This window comes from Hyposmocoma kahamanoa, unplaced genomic scaffold (genome assembly GCF_003589595.1).
Source record: "Hyposmocoma kahamanoa isolate Upper Pololo Valley unplaced genomic scaffold, ASM358959v1 79, whole genome shotgun sequence".
NCBI lineage: Eukaryota > Metazoa > Arthropoda > Insecta > Lepidoptera > Cosmopterigidae > Hyposmocoma > Hyposmocoma kahamanoa.
Window position 1 is genome coordinate 438255 of NW_020653993.1, and position 15125 is coordinate 453379.

General features: G+C 34.0%; 1 protein-coding gene across 1 annotated transcript; it reads left to right on the forward strand.

Moving 5' to 3' along the window:
- Nucleotides 1-8815: 8815 nt before the first annotated feature.
- LOC113233596 (m7GpppX diphosphatase) lies at nucleotides 8816-15111 on the forward strand. The gene is made up of 4 exons (XM_026468745.1): nucleotides 8816-9158; nucleotides 12496-12641; nucleotides 13277-13501; nucleotides 14780-15111. Exons 1-4 carry the CDS (start codon nucleotides 8816-8818, stop codon nucleotides 15083-15085), a joined length of 1020 nt encoding a protein of 339 aa, XP_026324530.1. The 3' UTR covers nucleotides 15086-15111.
- The last annotated feature ends 14 nt before the right edge of the window (nucleotides 15112-15125 follow it).

The window sequence follows — 15125 nt, forward strand, 5'->3', positions numbered from 1 at the left end:
GGATTGTCCACCTTACCTCGCAGGAGAAATACGTAATGGAGTAACTTTTATCGGAATGGTAGATACTCCCATAGTACCTAAATACTGACCTAATTGCGGTGAGACCCGCTTCAAAGTTTCACAATTTATCACAGATTTCGAAACGTTAAAACCTAGTAAGGCCCACCTCGACTTGTTCGCGACCAGTCAAAAATCTTGTAAGTCACTGTACTTGAGACTTGTTACCCCCCGTTGACACGGGATTTTATTTGCAGTACAAATCTTACCGAATAAATAGTGGCGCATACGTTAGATACAGAACCATTCATACGGTGTTTGTCCTGCAAAAAAACGTTCACAAATTTATATGTTTATCGAATACGCAACGGACTTGTCAAGCAAATTGAATGGGCTTATTTTACATGATAATTAAGTAAAAACTATACAAATCTTATTAACATATGGCCGGACGTAAGCAGGTGAAACCTTTTTTATTTAATTTAACAGCTTACATTAACAAACGTGGGTTAATACTCATTAGCATTCTAATATTTCTTAATTACAAGTTATTGGTTTTATTTCAAACGATTTTAGATATTTTTTATGTAGGTGATTTAATTGTAAGCTTAGGCTATGAGCAGCGATAGTAATTTTACAACTTATAGAGTCGATTATAGCTCCGTCTAAAAAACTAGTGGCTGATTGTAATTAAGCTCTACAGCTGCAACCTGCTGCTGGTTAAATTACAGACACATGAGACTTCTCAACTTTGTTACAACTGTTAAATGTTTTTGACTAATTACAGGTTTCTTATCAGCATGTGATTTATTTTTATTTTAGTGCTAGTCATTTAGTGACTAACTACGAATTTTTTCTAAGCGTTCGATCTTTATTAATAGTTATAACAAACTAGTGGAGTAATTTCACAAAAAAATAATGAATATCAATTCAATACAAATTTAAATACAGTTAATGGCGACATCTCTAGCCAGGGCTTGGTAGCATTAAGGTTACCTAACTGGGTGACGAAATACTTTCATAGATTTCTCATAGATGGCGCTAAAGCCTAAAAATCGTTGAAAAACCAAATACAAAGATCCAACAACAAGCATATACAAAAATTTGTGAAATTCGACCTTGTGTTAATAATTATAACAAACCACGAAAGCTTTATGATCAAAAATGTCGACATCCTCTATTCAAAATTGAACCTTACTTTATTGACGTTAGCTTTCTTATTTTCAGTTTAAAAATTGACGGTTAACGGACTTGCCACACTTAAAAAAGTAAACGCACCTTTTTGGCTCTTACTTCTTCATCTTATCGTATCGATACTTCTTTTATTGGACTTACTGACCCTGAATAATACGTTGTTACCTTGACCGCACTGCCCGTGACCGCTTAGAGATCTTCCCTCGTACAGGTATTAGGGCACAAGGGGCACAACAGTAAGTGCTGCATGGACTGTGTTGGGGCACCGCAGTCACATTGGGTTAGACAAACATCCCTGAAACCCTATTTACACATCTTATCTCTACAGCGTCCTACCTCAGTGCGGAGAGAAGGCTCTTACTGCATGAAAATAAAGCTTTTTCTAATCGACTCAAGCCGTTTCCGTATCGATAAGTATGATGTCTGCCTCATATAAATGTAGATTCATTAAAAAAAACACTAAATTACAGTCAAGTAATGAACACTGTCGACTGTCGACAGAAAACCAACCCCTATCGGTATGCTGTACCTGTTGGCTTGTGCTGCCCCTCCGGACATCCGTAGAGACGTGACTAGCTCCCCGTAACGCTTAAAAAAAGAGACTGACCCGCGGCACCCATTACACCATCACGTGCCGGTAATCCAGAGGCTAAAGAGTCGCCATAGCTTCATTAAAGAAGTATACCCTCTGATCGGGGAAATTAAGCAGGCCCGTATAAGTCTCTGGAAGTCACTCATCCCGCTGTCGGAACACCTCCCTCCTGGGCATGATCTGCCTTGGCAAACTTTGGAAGTCCCTAAATAGACTGCCGACTCAAGTCGGCCGAAGCACGAAAGTGCATGCACGGGTGGGGTTATAGCTCGTAGAGAGCATGTCCGTGAGGTGTCTCTCCCCAAACAATGGACACATCTTTTGTCATGCCCTGCGTGACCCTACACCTGCACACGCGAGGACCTGTACAACGCCACTGATATTATCTCAGTCGCTAAGTACTGGTCCTCACAAATATAAACGTCAGAGTCGACACGCCAAGACGAAGAAGTAGAGCTCCTTGTGAAAGAGTTCGTCCAGAGAAGGACTGCCACCTTGCCTATTTCAGCCGTTAAACAGTAATGTGAGGATTACTGTAATCCGGTTTTGAAGGGTAAGTAAGCTTGTCAACTTTGTCTCAGGTTGACGGGCGTAACAGGTAGCTGTGTCTCTCTGATCTCTGTGATTGATCTCTGATCTCCCTTACCATCGTGCCCAGGAGTGCTCGCAACTTGTTCGTCCCGCCACTTGATAATAAAAACAAAAAATCTTTCAATTATTTCCTATGATAAACTTAATTGGGTTTCGCCACCTGATATTTAGGTATGTACGCAATTTGGTGTATAATCTTCTGTAGCTGACTATGTTTTTAAATTTCTGTATCTGTTGAGTTTTAAGTAAAAATAATTTTAAGTTAAACTTTATTTTACCATTGTTTTATTTTATATAATTATTACAACCGCCAACCGCACAATGTATTCTTCTGAATGATAATCAACAGTGTTACCATTATCACCTTTTTTATTTAGATAAATAATATTATTTACATTGCCATTTAATAGTTATTAATTTCCTTTTCCTTGTATTGCATAATGACATAAACTACTTAATTTTAAATTGATTTTTTTTAGTAGCAACCATTTATATGCACGTGTGTTATTTGATATGATCTATCGTTTATTAGTTTACTTTTATTAAAGGTGTTTTTCGTAATTAAGGCTGTTATTTGAGGGCCGTCTTGTTCCCATACTAACGAGCTGGTATTGTATCGTACAGGGCCGTAGTTGTTACCATGGTTGTTCGTGATGCAGGTTTTTTACATATCAGCGGACGCTAATGCGGATGCTTTTTTTGGTATTTAAAATAAACGCGACGAAATGATCCGGTCAGGGATTGAACACATCCTGGGTTTTTGCAAATATCGGCATCCGCATACAGTGGCGGATTTTCATTTTAGGGACGGCCTAACGTGAAAATTCACTGATGATAACAAAAAATAACTCAAAGTACCTAAATATTCTAAAGGCTCACGCACATTGTGGCGGGCCGCACTGCACCGCATCGTATAACAATAATGTTCCTATAAATCACTATAGATATGTTACATATGTATAATGTAATGTATAATCAATACATGTTATCACTACCGCGTCTGTCTCAACTCAAACAAAGACAAAACTACTGAACGGATTTTCATGCGGTTTCCACCAATAGACAGAGTGTGTATTATAGTTAACTAAATTACTGAATCCATTTCGATAAAAGTTGGCAATAAAGTAAATTCATCATATAGCCTACCGATAGACTGTTTCTGGAACGTTTGTAAATTATTCTAGCGTGCCTTTTCGATCATGTCACGACTCGAACATCAGCAATGAATATCAGCATCGATGGATGCAGATGTTGATGCGGGTCTTTAATTTATGCAGATTATCCGCGGATACGGATGCTGAAATCAGCAAAACCGTAGCAGTTACAATGAAATACCTTGCAACACTTTGACGATGTCCGTGGTCGAGTGGCTTGCACATCGGTTTTCACGATGTCGCCACCTCTGAGATCCCGCGTTCAATCCCTGCTCGGATCAATGTAAGAAAACTATATAAACTAATGTATATATTATATTAAAAGAGTGGGTCTGATCTTCCTTTATTTGTTTCGTCCTCTAAGGGCTAATCGGTCGGTCTTGTCAGCTTTTGGAGGAAGTGTGGTAGACTAAATTTTAATTGAGTGTAACTAGCGCATAATAATTGTCTTGATAGATAAATGTACGTCATTCTATTAAGAAATTAGAGTTGTTTTTCATTTCACTCGAGTGCACAGCATTAACATTGTATCTTTCTCATTTTATCTTATGTATAATTTGTAATGATTATTTAATATGATCACATTTATTTTATTAATTTTGTAATGAGTAAGTGCCTTCATCACTTTGCCATGCCCTTACAGGATGTCACATGTATATTAGCAAGCCATTGTACCTAAAATAATATAAATGTAACAATGCAATAAATAAACGAATTGACGAATGATAGAGACAGATGAGAAATGAAGACATACTACCTCGACACCAAGTACACGGTCAGAAGGAGCATGATAAATATTAATTTGATCAAAAATAGATGTTACAAGAAGATGACACGCCAGTTATGGATAATAACTTACAATCTGAATTCATGCCTGGGGTCAGACATGTTTTTAAAAAGCCCTATGATACGCCGCCAGCTTGATTGGACGTAATTAAACAAGAAAAAGAAATAGAACATCAATGATTTAACACTTTTACGATTGCTTTACTACGAAGTCCGTTTAAAGTTAAAAAGTTTATTTCGATGTTAAAAGTTTTAGTTTCGTTGTCATTTGTTGTAAATTAAAACTTTATGTCGTTATTTGAAACTGGCGATTCACGCTTATCGTTTAAATAATAAAACTGTAATAACTTATCAATATTTTACATATCTTGGTTCAAAATCACCAAACATAGCTTTTTTTTATAATATCAAGTGACGGAACTAACAAATCATGCCATGGCATTGAGTATATAACCAGAAATAGAGACGAAATTTTATTTAATTTGTTTGAAAACCATTCTGCCAAATCATTACTGTGACAACTGCACTGCGATTGGCTAGCCCGAGTTCGAAACAATTGACGAGTTTCGTCAATTGTTTCACTTCAAACAGACCAGTTTAACTTAAGCTTTGCTATAATGGACGAAAACTGAAAAATCACATATTAATATTTAATAACCGATGAAATTGTTTCCGTTTGTTTTGTAATTAAATGGTATGCTGTTTTTCCCACACTACCGAATGGAACAGCTCCTCATGGTTCGAGATATTATCTTTATTACAATAAATATAGAATATTTTTGGAATATACGGAGACGTACAGGGTCAAGAGCACGTCAAGTCACGCACTTACGACTTAAATCCAACTCTATGCCGCTTACGATAAGAATGGTCCAAAGTACAAAGTGCCAAGCTTGATGTGCTCTTGACTGTACACACAGATCAGTTGTTGGCGCTGCACTATTTCGACAAAAGAGAGTTGATATTTAAAAGTGATTATTATTCATTTTTATTTATTCAAAAAAAGTTTATACATTTACAACAGTACATCTCCCGCCAAACTGGAAACAGTTTGTTGGCGAGCACGCTCTCACACATTATATGTTAATTCTTAATTAATGAATTAATAGCGCACAATAAAAACAACAAACAACTAATATAATAAATATAACTAAACTTAGACTTAACTTCTACTAACTCCTAATAATATATTTTTTAATTTAGATTTTAAAATTAGAACACTACTTACTGGATTTTTCCTAAGGAAACCTATATTATTAAAAATATGTGGTACCAGATATTTGTTTAGCCTTCGTCCGTCATAATTGACAGTCCGAGGTTGCACAAACTGTCCTTCACGAATCCTCCTAGTCCTATATTTGTAATATGTTATATTTAAAAGTGATATAAGGCCCATTTGCCTGATGAGATGCCAGGGATGGATGGCCCTTATTTCGTCTCTATTTCTGGTTATATACTCGATGTGCCATGGTAAGCAGCATACCGATCCATAATAGTTGCAGTTTCACTCAGAGACTAACTTGAGCTTAATACAGAGAGAATGGCTTCTTTTGAAAGGTTTGAAGGTACAAATGAAATTAAAAGATAACTTTTATCCTTAAATAGGAGTTATAAAGTTTCACATAAACAAAAGTAAAGTAAAAAGCCCTATTTGACAGCTAAGGATACGACAGTATGTAATTTTGAATGCAATCAGCGAATCAACAAACAATTATTAACTTAAAAAAATACATTAATTTAGTGAATCATTATGATTACCTAATTAGTATGATAGAACATATTTCAAGTATGATTTTTCGGACGAATTCCAAAATTAAATGTAATTTTGAGTTAAGTCGGAAACGTTTTAAAAACAGTTACGTTTTTCATTTTTTTTATAATAGTATTATAATGAATATTAATCGCCGAATCAAATCAATTTTATATAAAAAAATATTCACTTTTTGATAATAATTTTGACAGAGATGTTTACATTGATAATCAATTATTATAATAAATAATTATACCCACTTAATAATGTTTTAGATTAATTGTTAGTGATCAGAGATAAACTCTCCAGTATTGAGTCAAACTAGTTATGGTTCTGTATGTATCTGATAATGTTATTGAAATCAGTGCTAATAAATAATTAAAATAAAATACATGCTGTGACACTAGCTCAACTGATGGTTTTGCTTATCTTCTGATGAAAGTGAATAAATATTTAAACTATTGAAGTCTTTCTTGTTTTGCTCCAGAATTTTGCTATTTAACTATAGATTGTCATTGTGATCATTGTACTTATTTACGTAATATTTATATTAAACTCTATCTAAATAAATGATAATTTATTTAGAACTGAAAACCAATGAACCGAAAAAATAGTCTAAACTAATAACAGACACATAAAATTTCGAATCGATTTCTCGTGAGAATGGTTTAACTTAGTTACCGATATGTTTATTTCTTAGTTCACATCCCTACTTACGTTGCGATGACAAAGGTTAAAAGGTGCCTCATGTTCTTATTTTGTGACGACATAAAGTTCGTATTATTTTTATGGCCATCGTGTCATTGTCATAAAAGCACTTTTGACATAAGATCTCATGTGACTTTATTATAACAAGGGTATGGCATATGAACCCTGATAATGACATTGTAGAGGTTTATCATTATATTTCTTGACGTATCAGAAACTGTTTACGGTACGCTTAAAAAAATGTGTGTGATGTATGTGCACAAACACCTTACGCCCTTAATAAACGTACAATAAAAATAATTTACATTTAAATCATTTACTAGAGAAAAACACGTCCTCTCGCTTTGAAAATTTAGAATGGAGTGATACATGATGAGAGAAAGCACGTCCACTCGGGTCGAGAATTTTGATGGAAGTGACATAATAGTAATTCTCTTTGGGAGTGACGACAGACGGAACGAAGCAAGAAAAGATTGACGAAGAAAAGGAATAAGAGGACGATTGAAAATTTCAAAAGGAAGTGGCCAAGAACCAGAGAGAAGGGTGATAAAAAGGTAGAAAAAAGAGGTCACATCGCCACGTATGTACACCTTAAGAGATTCTGTATCAAAACGACAAAGCCCGAAAGGCAATTGATTCTTCAATAACTCAATTGGTCGTATACTTCGAGATATGATGGCACATTGTGACTATACTGCGTTACGACCTTTGATCTCGCTTTTGTAAGGGGTCAGTATGCACTGTATATAGGGTGTTAATAATTGTTTCGTAGTTTTGTACCATGTTACATTGCAGATTGGGAGACCCAAAATATATATTTTGATGTATTTTGACCACAAATCGGATTTTCGATATTTTTAAGGTCGTTTTCGAATTCTACAATTTTTTTTTTATTAACTAACTAAATAAATAAATAAATAACGCACACACTCAACATAGCCCCGCACTAGGAAAACCCTGTGTCGCGGGTGCCATGAACACACACATAGACAATATAATAAAAATATTTCTCCCGGCCCAGGAATCGAACCTGAGACCTCTGCGTGGCAGTCCGGCATGGTAACCGTTCGGCCACGGAAGCAGTAAAACTAAACTTCGCACGATAAAAAAATAACAAAGTTCTACAAAACTGTATACACATGGGACTTATCAACTTATGTCTCAGTGGCAGTGCCCCTCAAATCTTTGTGTTTCACTCTGAAACTGTCATGGACAGGCGTGTCGTTTACCATCAGGCGCCAACTTGTTCGTCCCGTCACTAGGTATCATAAATAATTTTAAACATAATTTAATTTTTTATTACGTTTATCTACAGAAAACCAATTTCGTTTGATTGTAATTATAGATAATTTATAGTAATTTTGTTTACTCTGTTCCGTAATAAATTCTTCAGGGGTATAGATAGGAGCTTATTTAGAAACTATATTTTATTTATAAAATGCAAATGTCAAAAATCATGCAATGAATTTCTCCGCGTCTGCATCTCACGCTTCAAAGCCTACGCTATCACGATACCATTTCGCCTTAAGGTCAGAATGTACAGTACATGTACAGGCATCTTTTATGCGAACGTAAGAGCACGACATACATAACGAGCATAACTACACGAACATCAATAATTTTATTGGATCTTATATTTGAAACGTCCTGTGTAAAATGATGGACTAAAGATGAATAGATTTCCGAGTTCATTGAGGCAACGTTAAGTGATCAATTCATCACGACGAGCGACGGCGACGTTTTACTGCATTGTCGACAAATTGTTCCTTGTAAAATTCCAGTACTACTACTAACATCTTACTTCATTTACTAAAGATCTTTATTAATACACTTCAAAAAAAGTTAAATTTAAAATATTTTTCTCCTTGTATTTTCATTTTTTCAGTATCATCATAGTACAGTAGCGCCATCTGCTCTGTAGTATCAAAATCTCTTACTATTAGCTACTCGTCAACAGATGGCGTTATTATCAAGGCAAAAAGTGTGAATCCAAAGCTTCAAACGTATTCCAATTAATTTTCATTTTACCAACACTGGCACAAAATGTCCGACGGCGCTTGTCAAAACGTCGATTCGGATCAGATTTGTTGTAAAAAACGTAAAATTTCCGAGTTACATGAGAACAATGTAAACGAAAATCAGTTGAAGTTAGAAGACTTTATTCCGGAGAAAGTTTTGAACAACAATACAAATAGGAAAACGGTCTGTGTGCAAGGAAAATTTAAAGACAAAACTGGCGTGGGTTTGATTGTATTAGAGAAAAATGCTTTCAAAGAAGAAGAATTAGACGAAAACGGTTATTTTTCTGAGGATTCAGAGCTTCGCACGTTGTTCCAGAACGATATTTACGGCAATTTCGAGTGTTTCCCTCGATCTTCCATTAACGGTAAGAGCTTATTTACTCCCACTTAATATCATTTTCACTTTCAATATTTCCAAGGTTCTTGTTATACGATTAGTCATCAAGACAATTCTGATATTATTTCTTTGTTTCGATTCTAAAAGCCACATTTACTGTATAAAACCCATTCAATCTTATCGCGAAATATATCTGAACTTCTAAACTAGTTGCGCCTCGTGCTACAATCGAATTATTACGTTAAAATCGTGTAATAGTTGATAACGTACACGTATGCAATAATAAACGACTCTATAATTATTAATTAGTCAACTACTTGCTTTTGTGCTTTTAATTATTTTATCTCTGTCATTAAGTATAATAATAATGGTAAGTTATTATCATTTAGTGTAACATTTCTCATATCACAATGTCAACTTAAGAAAATCAAACAGATTGTACAAACATAGCATAATTAAACTATACATAATAAATTCAACATGGCTAGCCTAATCTACATGTGGCAGTTGTTTAAGAATAAGTGTCAGTGTTAAATTTTCAATTTTGAAATTGGCTTGTGTAGTGAACAGACTTACTCTCGTCTTGGAGGAGTTCTAGAGATATAAATTTATTGCTGAAATTTGCAACTATTGAAGGTTTCCATTGCTTTCATGTCCCACCATTTTGTTTCTCGGCAATTCTGGCATTAGCTTGTTTAGTAATGACAAAACTTTGTGACAATGTTCACCTTCATCACCATCCCACTTTTTATCACCCGTCTTTACTGGTTCGTGACCACTTTTAATATTTTGAATCATTCTCAATTGCCCATCTCCTTCGCTATTAGGTTGGTTTGAGTCTTCATCACTGCCATCATTTGTAAATGTTCGATTCCCAGGCCACGAAAAATATTTGGATGGCCTACATTTATTTCTATTGTGTCTTATAACTCGATCCACGGCGCCCAGGATACCGGGTTTCCCCAGTGCAGGGCTATGTTGAGTGTGTGCGTCATGTATTCCTAAATTAAACATGTTTACTATTAAAGTAATATAGATTTATAGGCTCTTTTGGAATGAGTATTGTGTATTCTGTTTAGTCTTGTATAGGAAGTGTTTTATATTATTTACATTTCTTTTATAATTTTATTTGTTACAGCCTCTTTTTACAATAAAATATGTGGACCAAGCATTCTGCATTCTCTTTTCGCTAAACCTAGGCTACTGAATGCTTCATTTATGTGCACTGTGGTCATATTTTGAGACGTACACACTTGTGTTCATTTTTAAAACTAAATTGACAACAGGAATACATATTAGGTCTTTGTGCTTGTTCTTAGTCTGCAAGCACCCTAATTATTTTACCGATATTTATAAATACTACGAACTGCCTGTAATAGGAAAAATCCAGGAAGCGATATATTCAGAAATTATTCAAGTATTTGTGGTGTTATAAATAGGGCCTTTATTGAATCACTTTTCTTCAAAATCATTAGTTATTTTGTTATTGCTTATTAATTGTAGCTCCATTGTTCTCAGAAATATGTTCAGTCAGAAATTTTACTAAAGCCCTTACAGGTTGACGATGGCATTAGTAACCCGTTCCATTCTAATGTGTCATTTGACATTATAATTTTCTTGCTCATCAATTTGCAGTGTTTAGTAACTGCAATTAAATTTTACCTTAACGGTATATATGTATATAATGTTAATATTTGTTTACCGTTAAGTATTGCACATAATACATAAGAATGAAATTGATATAACAACACAATTGTCAACTTCCATCCAACACGAAAAGTACTGTAATTTTCTGGTTAAAATCATCAATAATGTCGAAAGCAGGGTTCAAAATTATCAACAAATTTAACTTCTTTGATAATTATCCAATGTATAACTGATAATTATCTATTCTGATTCATAGCTTTGTCTCTTTAATTTTTGACAGTGAGAAAACTAAATAAACGTGAAGAAAAATCTTTGGAATAAACAATTTGGTTTGTAACTTTTTATGAGATTGACATTTGACACGTTTCTATTTTAGTTGCCAACTAGACTACCGCAAATTCTGTCGCTAGACAGAAGGCTTAGAAGTCGCAAGTTGTCGTTAAAACTATATTTCCACTCCTTATGGAAATTCTACTCTTATGGTGCCCATCATAAACTTCATTTCATTGGCAAGAACTTTATGGTCATGTCACAGATAAAAGACCAGTTCCCATTATTCCTGCGCGACTGGATAGACCGGAGGATATCTAGCTTATCCTCTATTAGTTATCCAGACTAGCACTGGAGATATCAGTCGCAGTGTCCTGAGACAGTGTCCAGACATAGTTTACAACCTAAAAACCAATATAATCCTACCATTGAGTAGAAAATATATGAGATAAGATGAAATCATATTAAATGTTAATAGACGAAACATAACGAAACGTAATTAAAAAGGCGCCAAAAAAGTCGCTAATTTTTTCTTGTCGCTAAATAGAAACAAAATGTCGCTAAACTGGCAACACTGGTTTCTATGCGTCACCGATATGGACACACGGCACAATGTTGCTAGTTTTATTGTTCCAATTAATTCTATAATTACCAAGATAAATATCAAAATCGAGATAACTGCCACTGCAAACCTTGATTGAAAGTATCTTGAAAACAGTCTTTTGACAGATCTTATAACTAAATTACTTCTGCTAAATCAATTTACTTCATAAACTTGTATGGAGATAAAATAGGTGTTGAATCTAAGAGGTTACAATAGGTGTTTCATTCCACTTTTTTTTCTAAAATATCTTTAGATTTCATCCTTTGTTACTTAAGAACTTGTTAACGTCACGCTCCATATCATTGTTTTTATAATGCAAAGATCATGGCCCATAATCTGACCCGGTTAATGGATGTTTGCGTACAAAAACCACATTAGTTTTAAATTATGAAGATCTAAACCACTTTTTATTTTATGTAAAAAAGAATTTTGAGCTATAATTTGATATTTCTATTGTGGGGCTATAAGTGTGTGCCTTATTATTAGTAATATATTTAATTATATATAAATTTTTTTCCATACAATTAAATATATATATATATTATTATTATTTTTAATTATTATTATTATTTTAATTTATTATTATTAATTAAATATATGCAAATATTTAATTGTATGAAAAAAAACTGCGCGGTCATTTGTAGTAGAACTAAGACCTAAATCATTCTCTGGGTGATCATTAATTTTTTGTATAAAAATTGTACACTTTTTCTTAAATCCAGCTATTTCTCATTTGTGTATGCCATGGGCATGGTTTTTATACGTTGGTGGGCCATGACCTTTAACATTTTAATTTGTATTCTGTATATTGTTTATTTTTAATTGTGAACTTTGTTCTTTCCAGGACTAAGAGCTACTATAATTTTCCCAGCTACTGAAAATCACATCGTGAAATACAGTCGGCAAGAAGTCCACCTCGTTTCTGAGACTCCAGAGTTGTATCAAACACTGACATTGCCTCATATTGAGAGTAAACAATTTAATATACAGGTAACAGGAAATATATAATTTTTTTACACAGCATTCTCATTACTACGATTTGTAAGGCCTTAGCAGTCAGAAATCCTATAATAAATTTATAATATTATATTTCTGTTAAAAATTTTACTGCAGTAAGGCCCTATGAATAGTTGGCTAAATTTGAAAACCTCGTAACTCCGTTTTTGGATGAAAACTATTTTTTACTCTTCGAGCGCTATATAGAGCAATTAAAGCTTATAATATAATTTCTGAACTCTTTTAGATATAAATTAAAGGTACAATCATAGATTGTGATATGTCTTGTAATTCACATGAATTACGAGATTTACAATGACAAAATGCAATACAATTATGCAAAAAAGCTTAAAAACATTAAAAGCATTACTGCAATTGAACAGCACAGATGCATTAAAACTTTTTTGATGTATTTTTTTTTTCACCCAATAGCTTACAAATACTAAAATGGCAATTTGTACAGATATAAATTTAAACAATGCTAAAATGGGAGACTGCTGTCCAAGCTAGGTAAAAAAACCTGTGTTATGGATCACCAGGAAAGCTTCTAACTATTAACTGTTGATTCTTTAAATGTGTACAAACTTTTTGCCGTACAAATAAAATAAATCAGCAATATTATTTTCCAGTGGGTATACAATATCTTGGACGGCAAAAAAGAACAAGACAGAGTGATCTACGATAACAAGTGTGAAAAAGAAGGATTTTTAATTGTACCTGATTTAAAGTGGGACGGGGTAACAAAGGAGACACTGTATTTGTTAGCAATTGTCAGACGTAGAGGCATTAAGTCTTTGAGGGATTTGAATGAGACTCATCTACCGCTTTTGAAGAGAGTTAGAGACGAAGGAAAGGTAAGCAGATTTTCTAGTTTGTTGTTGGCTAGCTGTGACGCGTGCGCTATTTCGAGATGAATTACTGGACTGAAAGTTGCCCACTTGTTGTTGTTTGAAATTAGTATACAATGATGTAGAAATTCTATTAGTCACAAAATATTTATAATACTGGAAGAATCTTATGCAATTTACATTTCAGAAAAAGTTTACAGAATTTCTCATATTGACATAAGCCAGTACCTATAGTATGAATAATGATTATTTATACTCAGTAGAGTACTAAAAAACCGACCTCAAAAGTTCGCGGAATACATCTATTTGCCAAGATTTATGCTCTGACCACACAGGGGCGGCTTCGGCCGCTGCGTGTTACAGTGTGGCATGCAAAAAAAAAAAAAAAAAGGGTGCATATGAACTTGACACGTTTAGAGGTGGAATATTTTCTTCAAATTTCTCTTTCTTCAGGATCAATACCGAGGTGCCCTCTTTTCAACAAAAAAAAAGGAATCATCAAAATCGGTTCACATATCGTATCACACATACAAAAAAAGAAAAAACTTAGTCGAATTGAGAACCTCCACCTTTTTTTCAAGTCGGTTAATTAAATGTCCAAAATGTAAACAAAGAGACGTCAGACGACGCCATAGTGATAATGTGTGCTAAACCTATTTTTAACGGACTTATTTTCTCCAATTTTAGTCTTGCATAAAGGTTACCAAGTTTAAAATTACGTGCGCGTTTAAACTAGTTGTTTGCACTATACAGATGTCACGTGTGTTACCGAGACGGCTCACTCTTTTGTTCTATACTCTAAAGACGAAGCGATAAGACGAATCGGTGCAAATAATATTTCGCCAACTAAACATTGTTTTTTGATTATAAATATTGTATTGAACGAAATTGAGTAACAATATATAATGCAAAATGTGAATCGTTTTACTTTCAAAAGATTTCATTCTCATTATAAACTTGCGCGAAAAGCTTTATATGAAAATCGAACTCGACAATGTTCTGTGGGTGCACCACAGACTATAACGACACGTTCTCAACTACGCGATTTGTCGTACATGATTTATGTAATATAAATCCGTTGGTATATTTTATTCTCATTATTGTTGACATTAAATTGACAACGATAACTAAATTTGTTTATTGTCAAAAATAGGACAGTGCCATTTAGGATGCATTTCTTTTCTCGGTTATACCTTTTGTTTACATTTTGGACATCTAATTATAATTCACACTAGGCAATGCTAGTAATAAAATTTAATATAGCCAAATGTTTCTATATTTCAGAAAGCAATCTTAGAAAAGTACAACATACCTGGCACCCAACTGCGCATCTACTTGCACTACCAACCCTCGTACTATCATCTGCATATACATTTCACGTACCTACGTCACGAGGCTCCCGGGATCTATGCAGAAAAGTCCCATTTACTTGAGACAGTCATCAATAACATTGAAATGATGAACGATTATTATCAAAAAGCTACTCTGCCTTTCACCATTCGTGAAATGGACGACCTTTTCAACGTTTATGAGACAAATGGATTTCTAACACGTATTACATCGAATAGTGAGAAACTAATTGATAAATAAGAACGTTGTAGAATAATTTCATGATCCGAAGAGGATTTTT